Raw genomic sequence first — 12,129 nt, 5'->3', positions numbered from 1 at the left:
TTGGAATTACATATGATATACAGCCAAGTGTAAACTATTGTTCTCTGTTGTCAGCAACGTTACAGTGTTACATCTAGCCCTTCAATAAACCACAATCACAACATTATTTCAAATGTTCACAGCTCTAAAATGCTCCTGAATCGCTTCCATGTGTCGCTCCGCTCTCTTACCAGTAACCATCTAGTATTTCAGGTTTAGCAGCCACTTAATAGATAGATCAGATCAAGTATATGATATAATAAATGTAAAAGAGATCTGATAATAGTCGTCAGCCTCCGAGGTAGAGTAAAACAGAAGCTTGGAATAAAATTATGCTTTGATATGAATAGGACTATTCAAATGGTGCCTCTTTTTTTCTCCTTTATTGTACCAAGAACAGAGGAACACTTAGCACGGATATGTGTTACCCTGCAAACAAGCTCTTCCTGCTTTATCTTTATTGTCAGTAATCCGGACCTGCCCCGCTCAGGACAAGCCCCACCCCCGCTCAGGACAAGTTCCACCCCCGAGTGAGGTCATACCATCATACTGGCAGAGTACCATCACACAAAACTAAGACTGAAAGGAGGTCTCTGGGAACAGAGGCAAAAAGAATGGCAGTCTTATTGAACACATCGTATTGTCTGCCTGTGAACTAGGTGTCAAAAAATGATTGTAAGCTCAAACAGCCTGGAAATAAAAATATAGTGAAAATTAAATAAAGACAACTAGGGGGGGGATTCAATCTGTGGGGATTTTTACAGAGATCTATGCTGATTTTTCTCGCACCCCATAGAGTTGCGAGGGAAATTTAGCAGAGATTTTACCGTAGTAACGAATGTGCAGCCGCAATGTTCTGAGGAATATTGCGGCTAATAGAATTCCCCCCTAGTATCACTAAATGTAGACTACACAGGATTTAACAGTTGAATTTATTCTTCAGTGACACTGCATCCTGATTAGGCCATTTATGAGGGAATAAACAAAACATTAAAAAAAATTGCATCCAGTAAGGGGGAAAAAAAGGCATGTATTCTGGAATATAGAAATTCCCTAGATTGATCTAATTGGATCATCCTCCCAATATCCTGAGCTCTGCACCTCATTAATCCGTGTCCCAGGTGGAAGATGTCTGAATTTGATGGCTCATCGGAGACACAACCAGGCTAGATTCAGCAGATATCAATAGTCACGTAGTTATGGATTATGAACAGCACAGAATGTGATGGGAGCTCTAATCGTGATGCTCAGAACATGTTGAGAGATAATCCCGGAGTTGTCTCTTATGTAGAGACAACCAAAGGAAAACCAGGCCAAAACACGTCATAAAAATAACCAGAAACAGACAGAAAGAGGAAGAAGAGAGAGAAAAACGCTCACACAACACATCAGCCGTCACCTCGCAATTCCTTTACAGTCATGAAGACAAAGAGGGCCATGCATTTTATTTACAAGGATACATGTAGCCCTGAGAGGAAACAGGTGAACAAGGGACGAGATGGTGCGTACAGAGGGACGAGCGCACCAATATGAGCCGATCGGCACATTTACAGAGCTGTTGGTTGTTTGTGTTTTAGACCACATTAGGTAGAGTTGCGTCATTTCAACATATCCACAAAACATCGCTCAACGTATATTTGGTGCAAAGAGCTAAATGTGCCCAACAAAGTAACACTGGGAATCTCTGCAACTGCCACACAATTGTCTCACGGCGGTGGAGTTGGAAACATAGAAAATCTAAGCGCAGCACTGAAATCATACACGTCGACTCGCCCTGACATTTGGGAAAGTCTGAATTCTACTGGATGGCGAAAGACGAGGGTACGATGATGGGATTCATGTCATCGCACAGCTGCGGAGGTCCCCAGCGAGGTATACTGTGCCACTGCGCCTGCCAATCTGAGTGCAATGTGATGTAGAGGTGCATGGGCCGTGATGGTGCAAATCCCATATGCTACACCAACGGGTAAGAAGTGTCCCGTGTAAATAGTTATGTCTTCCTAGGTATCGCTCCGTCTCTCTTCCCAATGCCCTTCTTGTGGTTTAAAAAAAGCCAACTGAGATCAGTGTCTGCGATGGACGGGTCATCGTTATTGATATTGTTCTCTTGGTTCTACTGAATCGATCACTGTGCGTTCACCAATATTAATATAGTGATGCCAATTATCCTGTTTGTGTAGAAGTGGGATCCAGTCCTGGAACTACCTGAAAATTGGGGGGATGGTTTAAAGAACAGTAGTGGTATAGAAGATACCGCATCCGTATTAATGTAGGCATGGGTCTGACGAGTGATAATTCCATTATGGCCGACAATTACGGTATGTTAAACAAAACAAGTACAAAATGAATCCTGTATAAAAACCGCCCTGTGGATCCGTTCAAATATCTTTTTTGCTCTTTTATAATAAGATATCCCAAGCACCCATCGGATGTCTAGTCTGATCTGCTAATGGGCGATAGTGACCCTCTTAAAAGCAAGGAGACCAATTAAATTTATTGTGCTCATTTCAGTGACGTTCCGCCCTCTAGTGGTGGTGGGAGAATCTCTATGTAATGTTCACCAGTTATTTTCCAGAGCATTTTAGGATTAATGAACGTGAACATAGGGTCACACTCCGGAAATCCCATTGTTTACTTACAGAGAGACAATGCAATTCATCCACCATAATGACAAAGAATATTAGGCTAAATCTTACACAGGAATTTTATAACAAACATTTGGGTATTGGCTGTATAAACTAAATGGAGACATATGGGGCTCTCAGGCCAAGTTTAACATTTGGTGAATTCTTTGTCTTAAACTTATTACTTAAAAATGGCCGAGGACATATTTTTCATGAATGTTACATGACCTCATTGTGAGAGCCAGCGAGTGAGCGAGCCAGAAATCTCATCGTGTCTCACAGAGGGGCTCCTTCAAGGAGTAGCAGATATACGTATTCATGTCACCAGACCCTTAGATGTAAGTAGGGGAGTCTCACTGAACCCCACAAGCCTTTGTGGGGAAAGAAATTGTAATAGAGACCAATGAGAACAATTTTCAACTTAATAAATCCTAAAACAAGCATAGAAAACCAGCTAAATCATTGTTGCTGTTGGGTGACACGAGCACCAAGTGTCTCACCCCTCGGTTAAGCTGGGTACACTCCTATGTAATTATCGTGCAGATGACACAATAAATGACCGCTTGTTCAGACATTGCATTAGTGTGTATGCTCCCTCCATCATGTTTTATTGTACCAAAGCACATTGTATCATTTGATTTGGTTTTATAAAATTCTTAAAAATTACGATGGAACGATGTCAGGTAAATGTGGCAGTGTGCACGCACTCACCACCAGCAGTGTAGGCAGATATCTGTACAGTGTGCACGCACTCACCACCAGCAGCGTAGGCAGATATCTGTACAGTGTACAGAGTCACCATCTTTTCAGCAGATGGTTATGAGAGATGAAGAGCACAGATCTGATGGTAAATCATGTAGGTGTGTACACAGGAATCTGCTGGTCATCGGGACTTTTAGTCGTTGGTGAAATCGTTACAGAAATCGCATCTGAAGTCATTTTCTATAGTGTGTACCCAGATTTACTAGGAGGGGCTTTAGTAAACAAATTGTTGAGGATTGGAAAAAGACGGGGCATTTTTAAATATGTTTTAGTAGATTTTAGACATGCTCACAATATGAAAAACCCCAAGTCCTAGACATTAAGGACCATAGAACTCACACTTTTATATTCCTTTCCCACTATACTTTTACAGAATGTTACAGGAGTGAAGTGTCCAGATCGTTGTGCTCACTGTTGATATGGAATCACTTTGTGCAGGGGTCCTGCTGTCATCTCACAGTACCTCTCACCCAGATGCTCAGCTCAGGCTGACCCTGGTACATACTACACACCAAGTAGGGATCATTTAAAGCGCTCAGATTTTATATCACTCATTCTCAAAAGCTCGGACACATCTTAATGTGCTGAAAACAACAAAAGCAGCTTCATTTAAAAGACCAAAGAATAACTCCACCCAAACTATAAGTTGAAGGAGTTATTATAGAGCGTTAAAATATATACGTACCTCGGGTGCATTGCTCACCAGATCCATAGGTTTCCCAATCCCAAATGTTCCCTTGCCGCACTCCTCTATATGCTTACCCCACTGTCTCCATCAAATAGGCCTAGCAGGAGTCGTTCATTTGAATGGTTAGCTCACTGGGCTAGGCGGTAAGTGGAGAGAAGCGCGGCGTGGGACCATTAGAGCGAATGGGGAAGTCTGCGGATGTGGGAAACGGTACATCCAAGATCACTATGCATTTTCTCTCTTATAGTCACTCGTTCATCTTCACCGAAAATGGGGAACAAAAGTTATCTTTCAAAGAGTATAAAAGTAAACACAAGAAAACGTTATTCAGAAAACAGCCACTATGATAAGTTTATCCTTAACCATACATTGAAACTTTAAAGAATTTAAGGACTGTTCTTCTTTAAGAAGAGAAGAGTAGAAGAACCTAAGCAGCAGGGGGTCTGATAAATCTAAGTCTTTGCCAATAAAGAGATCAGATCCTGTCTTTTGGACCGCAGCTAAACAGCCTGCTCGTAATTCTGTGCAAAAAAAAATATTTTAGAATCCAAATAAGATTAAATACAGAAGACTTAACTAATATGGGTTATTCCAAAATTATTCACATCGAGCGAGCACTTGGGAATCAAAGACAGCTGTTGGATTATGTAAACTTGGGCATCTGAAGTCTACTGGGACCGTGGGTCAACAATAAGATTAGAAGGTTATAAAGACTTAATAAACAATATTAGAAAACACGCAGACCTGATCAGGAAAGCATTAGAAGAAATATTTAAATTATGTTTATTAATTCTGACTTAAAAGGCTTCACTTCAGAATATTGGTAAAGAACGCATGACTGTGTGGGATCTTAAAAGTCTCCTCATCCAGCACCGGGTTAATTAGTGATTGACAGCTGTCAGGTTCTCAATGACTGTCCTATCCTAACCTATTCTCAAGCAAGAAGATAAGACCGCCTATAAACTCAGGTCTATGATGGAAAAATAAATGATACCCAAAGAAACTCAAAACTCCAATAAAGTAATTAATTTATTGTTCACAAACGGAACACACGAAAGCAACAATCCCATCTAGCTTTATGTTTCGTTAGGATCTGTCACAAAGAAATCGTTTATAGCTGCTAAAAGGTCTAACCGTGCATCGTACGTGTTAATTTAAAACTGGACGGTGAATGGCATTCCAGCCCTGTGACCTCAATCTTGCACCAAATCCCTCATATCTTATATATATTCGTGAGGGGGAGGATTAATTTCACTGTGTATACATGCACTCTAAACCACTTATTAAAGGATTAGCATTAGACATATGTGACAAGGAAAGAACAGCCAAGAAATGACTTAGATGTAGTTTCACAAAAAAGATGTGTTAATCACAAGGAAAAAAGTAACAAGATTCTGGGCCCAAATCGACAGTAACATAGTAATTATTTGGATGGGAGTTCTAACGAGACTTCTGATAAGATTTCCAAATGAACTAGCAGAGACACAAATTCATGACCTCATTTCGCATGGGACAGGGAAAAACAATATTAACATAATCTAGTTCCAGATTTATTTTTAAACAAGTATAAAAATAAATGTCTAAAGTGTATTGGTGTCAAACTTGACAAGTTTAGAATTCGGGTGTAACTTACAAAAGAGAATAACATTGGTTTTGTGGCAGATCCAAGTTTAGAATAAATTAGTTAGCAAAAATAGATTTCTAAGCTCAGGGCACAATATACAATGAATCTGGTAGTAAGGAATTCAGAAGAAAAATAGAAATATTGCATTTAGTTTTTTACTCGATGAAGAAATCCATCTATTGAAGGAACAGCTGCTTAAAGGACCAGTGAAAAGGACACTTTGCTACAATTTATTTCCTGTTAAGACCACTCACAGCGACGCATTCACCCATCCAAAATAGTGATAATCCCATACCTCGCAACTCATCAGCAAATATTAAAATCTATATCATCCATAGTGTGGCAGAGCTTCAGATGTTGACAGTGTATTTATTGATATGTTTTTTGCACTCCACAATTTCACACTGATAGAAGCTCAGTATCTGAACCATCCAACAAAATTAGACAACCACTAAACCCCTACAATATCGCCATAGCTTTAGCACAGTGTCCTGACGGGATTGGACAGAGATCAAAAAACTAAAACTGTATTGATTCGAACTGTTGTGACATTACAGGCTCTGTCCCTGTGTTTGAATCAACCAATCCACACAGTGCACTTCTGCAGGCAAGACTGTCAGCTCCTCAGTGTCTGCTCCGATAGAGAAGCATCTGCCTCCCTCCTACAGAGGAGAGACACAGACATAAACACTAGTTTATTTCATACTATTCAGCACAGAGCCACTGTATATATCTGAGTGACCTTAATTGATTTTATAGAAGATACTTGTATTTTCGCTTTGCAGGTTCTTAATCATTAAGTTTTCAGGAAATCGCACCTGTAACGGAAAGTGCAGTTTGTTGTCTGTAAGAATCTCTGCACAAAGACATGAAAATCAATCAAACTATTTATACATCCAGCGAGCAGGCTCATTTACAAGGATGAACTGCATTAAGTCAAGTACAAATAACAATACATTAATATTGTCAGTCAGTACAATAGTACAAGTTACTAGAACTCCTAAATACAACAGACGTGCCTTAGTATTCCTGTAACGTAAAAGACATTATAGTCCAAGGAGAAGATAAGTGAATGCTACAAGTGAAGCGACCAATAAAATCTATTTAAAAGGAATCCAGGAGTACTATGGGGAGACGTGTCAGGAAGAAGGAGGTCTGGAAGTGAGATAATACTAGGAGAGAAGTAAGATGATGAAAGTATATCGTGAACAGGTAAGTGGGAGAGGGTGACATTTAGGGAAATAGATATTAGGCATTTAGGTGACTCAATAGACAACTTATGAACTGTTGTAAGAAAGGAGAAGGATGGGACAAGCAGGGAGGTTGTGCAAGGGGCGTTGGATATGTTATGATCGGTTAAAGCAGTTGCAGACTTTTATAATGTAAGCTATTACACAGCGATACTAACAGTAGATTCAGTTTCAGTGATTTATGTAGCACATTTCAGAGTAACAGTAGAATTCTATGGCAAATCTCCCAAAACGCGTTGGGTATTTTTGCAGAATTCCGAGAAGAGCTTCTGGGGACACAGGTTCTGGGTAAACTGGGAGACAGACAACCAATACACTGCAGGAGCTTGCCAGCGATAGCTCTCTATGTCCTGAGATGCTTTTTTATTATATCCGTAGGGAGGGCGAGCCTACGACCACACATAGCAGTGATGGGAGAACGGTGACCAAGCACTTGGTCCAATCTACCGAGGTATGAAACAGCACATTGACTGTACATAGTGGAGGGAACGTGGACTGAATTAGCCGGCTCTTGGGCTCTGTAGTTAGTAGGTGGTTTAACTTGAAGAAAAGACCTAGTCTCTGCCTCAGTATATTTAACAAATCCTCCAGGTATCCGCAAAGGAGAGTTTGAAGTGAAGCCAAACCCCCAGATATCTCAATTCCGGTACCAATTCCAGGGTTTCTCTAAGGAGGGCAGTGTTACATCAGCAATTTAAGTGGGGAGCACAATATTTTTTTTCACAAAGAAAATAACAGTGTAGCAACATTTAAATAACCAGTAAAAGTTTATAAACATTTGCACCACTTAAATGAGATTAAAAAGTGTATAACAAATAAAAAATGTATTTTACCTGCAGGTTGATTTCCGCCTCGTGAAATGTCAAACACGCACAGTAGTGGCGGTCCGAGTCGATGTCCGTCAAAACTACGACAAAGAACGTGGGCGGTTTCCTCTCTCGAGAAAGCTGCCATCCTCCAGGCTGACAAAACTAAAGACAAAATAAAATGTAATCAGATCCAACGTTAAAATAGTAAAGAATGCAAATACAGGTAACGTATAATATAAGTAATACACACATATGTGTGTGTATATATAATATATATATCTATATCACACACACATAGCACAATAGTAAGCACTCCAAATCGACTTCAAGATAGAACAGCAAACACTGTAAATCAATGTAGAGACAGGATAGTAAACACTACAAATGTAGAAAGACTGAATAAAAAGCATTACAAATGGTGTGTACCACCTATAATTTAAAAAACTCTCTTTATTATTTTCATATTCAGCAATGATCTATTGACATATTCCCCCTATATATTGTATTTTATGTAAACCTTTTTTAATGTATCATCCCTAAATCGCTGTGACACATTCAGCCCAGTATGTCAGAAACAAAATTTATCCCGACAAACTGCTTGAGAATTATTCTTAAAAGAACTCAATAACACATGACAGCTACTGACAACAGACACTACTGTAATGTGACTATCAATATTATTAAGTACTACATTTTTGTCGAACATCTAAAACAGCCATTTCCATTTATCCATTATTAATGTTTATTTTCCGTTACCCTTGGACATGACAACAGATAAACGAAGGTCTGTGCCCCGTATGTAGTTTATATACGTGGACTTGCATCTGATGGAACATTTTAGGCTAGCAGACAGAACAAGATGCAGTCTTCATGCATGGGTGCGACCATAGCCTCACATCCCTACGCTACCAGGAGAAGAGTTTTCATCTCTGCACTAAGACCCCTGTTGGTACCAAGCAGAAAACTTTTCCTTCTAAGAATACGCTAAGCTTGTTTCATCCTTGGTTTATTTCTGAACTTCAATCCGCGCTCTCAAGCAAAATAAGCTTTCAAATCAAGATAAAAACCAATTTGTCAAATGAAATGTAGGCCGCCTGTGTCTGAACTGCTGACTCAGCCAGTCCTGTGAGGTCAAACCCTGGAACAGAAAGGGTTTTGTTCTCCTCATGGGTAGAACGCTACAGTTCATAGCTGTGCAGACCGTAGTTCTCCAATCTTATTGTATGGACGACCCTACACATTCCACCACACCCCAACACTGTCACAAGCGCTACACTCACGTTAATACCCCAAGAATTAAAATAGTCTGATATTACCACTTGCGCAGTCTCCAACAGATCAGTTTCCAGTATGCCCGAAAAAGCCAGTAGATGAGTGACCGCTGTCTCCCTGTCTGTGTGGGGTTCTCTTTAATACATACTAACAGGATCGAAGATGATCATTTTTGCTTTGACTCGGATTGGATTTTTATACATTCTCTGTGATCCCTGAAGGTCGATGGAAGATGCCACAAACTAATCCCAGGCTAATTGAATTAACAGTGAATATTAATGTCAGCTCTGCCTTTAAGTTTCAATCATCTCTTGTAACGCACACAATTTACGTGTCTTACAACGTGACGCCCCGCTGTTGGATTGTCTTACCACAATTCAACCGCCATAAATGGCGATATAGTAAGTAGTTACAATGTTGCTGATTATTAGTGAATTCATTCACATGCATTATCAAATATTGGTTCTGTCTACACCAGTGACAGGCAATAGACGGCCCTAGGGCTGAGTGTGGCCCCTAAGCCTTCCCCTGTGGCCCCCAGCTACTTCCTGTTTCTTTGTTATAGCACGTAACACTTGTTTGTCTGCTGATATATATTACAGACAGGTGTCTGTCTTTGATTCAATTTATTGTTTTGACTTCTTTCTTAGTTTAAGGGCAATGAAAGGTCCATTTGAAGTTTACCAGGGTGTCCATCACCGGCCTGCACAATGGCTATTCGAGCAGGCAATGGGATCAATTTAAATTCCACTTTATCCCAACTTGGGTGCCAATTGGAAGCCAAGAATTCCCCCGATTTAATCCTAACTTTCATGCTTACTCCCACCCGAAAACAGGAGCAGCCTACAGGCGTTAAGTGATCCAAGCAAATATAAACCTTTATCTCGCCAGCCTGGAAAACGCTACAATACACCGAGCAGGAAACTGTGTCCTCTGAAAATCATTGTGATAACTCTTAATTCTTTGGAGAGAAGTGAATTCTAAAATGTCTAACCAATTACACTCTGGAATCCCTTTAAGTAAATTCACTCCGCTTTCATCTGCTGTCCTTCAGTAAATTGCTGAACTATAAGTAATTAAACGGATTAATAGTTGACAAGTAGTACAATTTTGTAACAGCTAAATCTTGATACCGGGGATTTATTGTATAAAGGGAACTGCAGATTCGCTGTCTATAAAGAAAGTCTGTGGATGGGAACATTCAGAGCTGGCAGGACGGGTATTCCGACCACAGGCACATTCTGCTTTGAAGTTGCAAGTTTGAAGTTGAACAGCAATAATGGGTTTTGCATTTCTTTGCAAAATATTTGAGATTTTTGTTTGGAGCAGAGCAGCCCAGTTATGTAAATACAATGTAAATGGCTAAACAAACCTGAAGACTCACTGTAAATGATTTCCCCCCCGGCAATACAGTAAAGGAATATCAATAGACATCCCATGTGTATGTCACACTGTTATTACAGCCATACAGATCTATAAAATTAGTGCAGACTAGTCTTGCAAACACCCCTTTATATCTGTATGTACCGATAGCAACCTAACTAAAAAAAAAAAAAAAAAAATCAACTTAAATCTAAGTTTCTTTTAAATCTTTACAATCTGGACAGTTGAAGATGGGGAAAATGTCGCCTGATCTGACAAAGTCTGATTTCTGCTGCAACATGCAGAATTTGGAGTAAACAACATGAATCCATTGACCATCCTGCCTTCTGTCAACGGTACAAGCTGGTGGTGGTGGAATGATTTAGGAATATTTTCTTGGCACACATCAGGCCCCTTATTACCAACTGAGCATTGTTGTTGATCATGTACATCCCTTGTACCCAATGAAATGGCCCTGAGTGTATAACTGAGTCTGTGACTTCCTGCTGCCTCCATTCCCCTCCTCACATCATGTCACTGCCCCTGTCACATGCAGCCCTGTCCTCACTAACACATCACTCATCTCCTGATATACTCTGTGCTGCTGGGGATCCTGCTCATTCCACTATATAACTCTCAGTCGGTGGCTTCCTGCTGCCTCCATTCTCCTCCTCACATCATGTCACTGCCCCTGTCACATGCAGCCCTGTCCTCACTAACACATCGCTCATCTCCTGATATAATCTGTGCTGCTGGGGACCCAGCTCCTTCCACTATATAAATCTCACCTCTAAACATAATCATGGGGATGGACAGCTCACTGCTACAGTACACATCTCTTGCAATACTCAGCATCCCGGTGATCCAACCAATGAACAATAAACTGGGAAGATAAAGTATAGAAGACTGAATACAACAAAGTGCTCAGACCTCAGCCAGATGTGTCATAAAAAGTGAGATCAGGAATCTTTAACTGCATCTTAAACTGTGGAATATTCTGAATGTAGAAGACAAATTACCAGGAGCTGTAGATCATAAGTCACTTGAGGTAGATCCAAAGAACATCCTTTACACTGAAAGTGTGTTTATTGGATGTGGTTAGCGCCAAACCTCCTCGCTCCAGTGTAGAGTTTGGTTTCCAGGATTCCATGACATTGAAGGGGTTACTGGGACGTGTTTATCAATAAGCTCGTTGGACTTTACTACAACTCTTCATTTTCTAATTCCCGGGGGCTTCATCTTTCTGATGAAATTCACAGCTGCCCAAAAGGTTTTATGATCCATACGAGAATCATTGAAAGAGTATAATCGCCAACATTCCATCAGGAAAAGAGAAAAATTACATAAAGTGCCAGAATCCCTCTTACAGAGGCCAAGATGAGAATGTGTTTGCACGCCAATGTGTCCTAAAAAAGCCTTCAATGTCAAACGACACGGAACAGGACGTAGAAATAGGCCGAGACCCATTCCTTAAACAAATGGTTACGGACACTCGGTCCTCCCTTCCCAACCAGAAAAGAATTCTGGGATTTTAAAAGTCAACATAGCTAAACAGCACAAAACTGAATTACAAAATATTAATAATGTGAGCCATATGCAACTCACAGAAATGTAAACGCCAAATTGAATTGTAGACTAAAAGGCTTATACTTGTCTTTTCCTCAACGACTAGGAAATAAAATTCAGGAGCCAGTTAGACAAACCGAGTTGCTCCAGAGCAAGTGAACAGGTGTACGTAGAACAGAAATCTCTCCCGATA

The 12,129-nt window shown here is 40.3% G+C and overlaps 1 protein-coding gene across 4 annotated transcripts in view; it reads right to left on the bottom strand.

Moving 5' to 3' along the window:
• Nucleotides 1-12,129, bottom strand: part of SBF2 (SET binding factor 2) — a 244,048-nt gene that overhangs the window by 143,733 nt on the left and 88,186 nt on the right. For all 4 annotated transcript variants that reach the window (XM_075188497.1, XM_075188498.1, XM_075188499.1 and 1 more), the window contains exon 3: nt 7,761-7,898. In XM_075188497.1, the coding sequence (XP_075044598.1) occupies nt 7,761-7,898 (138 nt within the window). The remainder of the gene's footprint in view (nt 1-7,760; nt 7,899-12,129) is intronic.

The sequence above is a fragment of the Mixophyes fleayi genome, chromosome 10, assembly GCF_038048845.1.
Source record: "Mixophyes fleayi isolate aMixFle1 chromosome 10, aMixFle1.hap1, whole genome shotgun sequence".
Taxonomy (NCBI): domain Eukaryota; kingdom Metazoa; phylum Chordata; class Amphibia; order Anura; family Limnodynastidae; genus Mixophyes; species Mixophyes fleayi.
The sequence above is the reverse complement of the archived record's forward strand: the minus strand, read 5'-3'. Positions and strand labels throughout refer to the sequence as shown.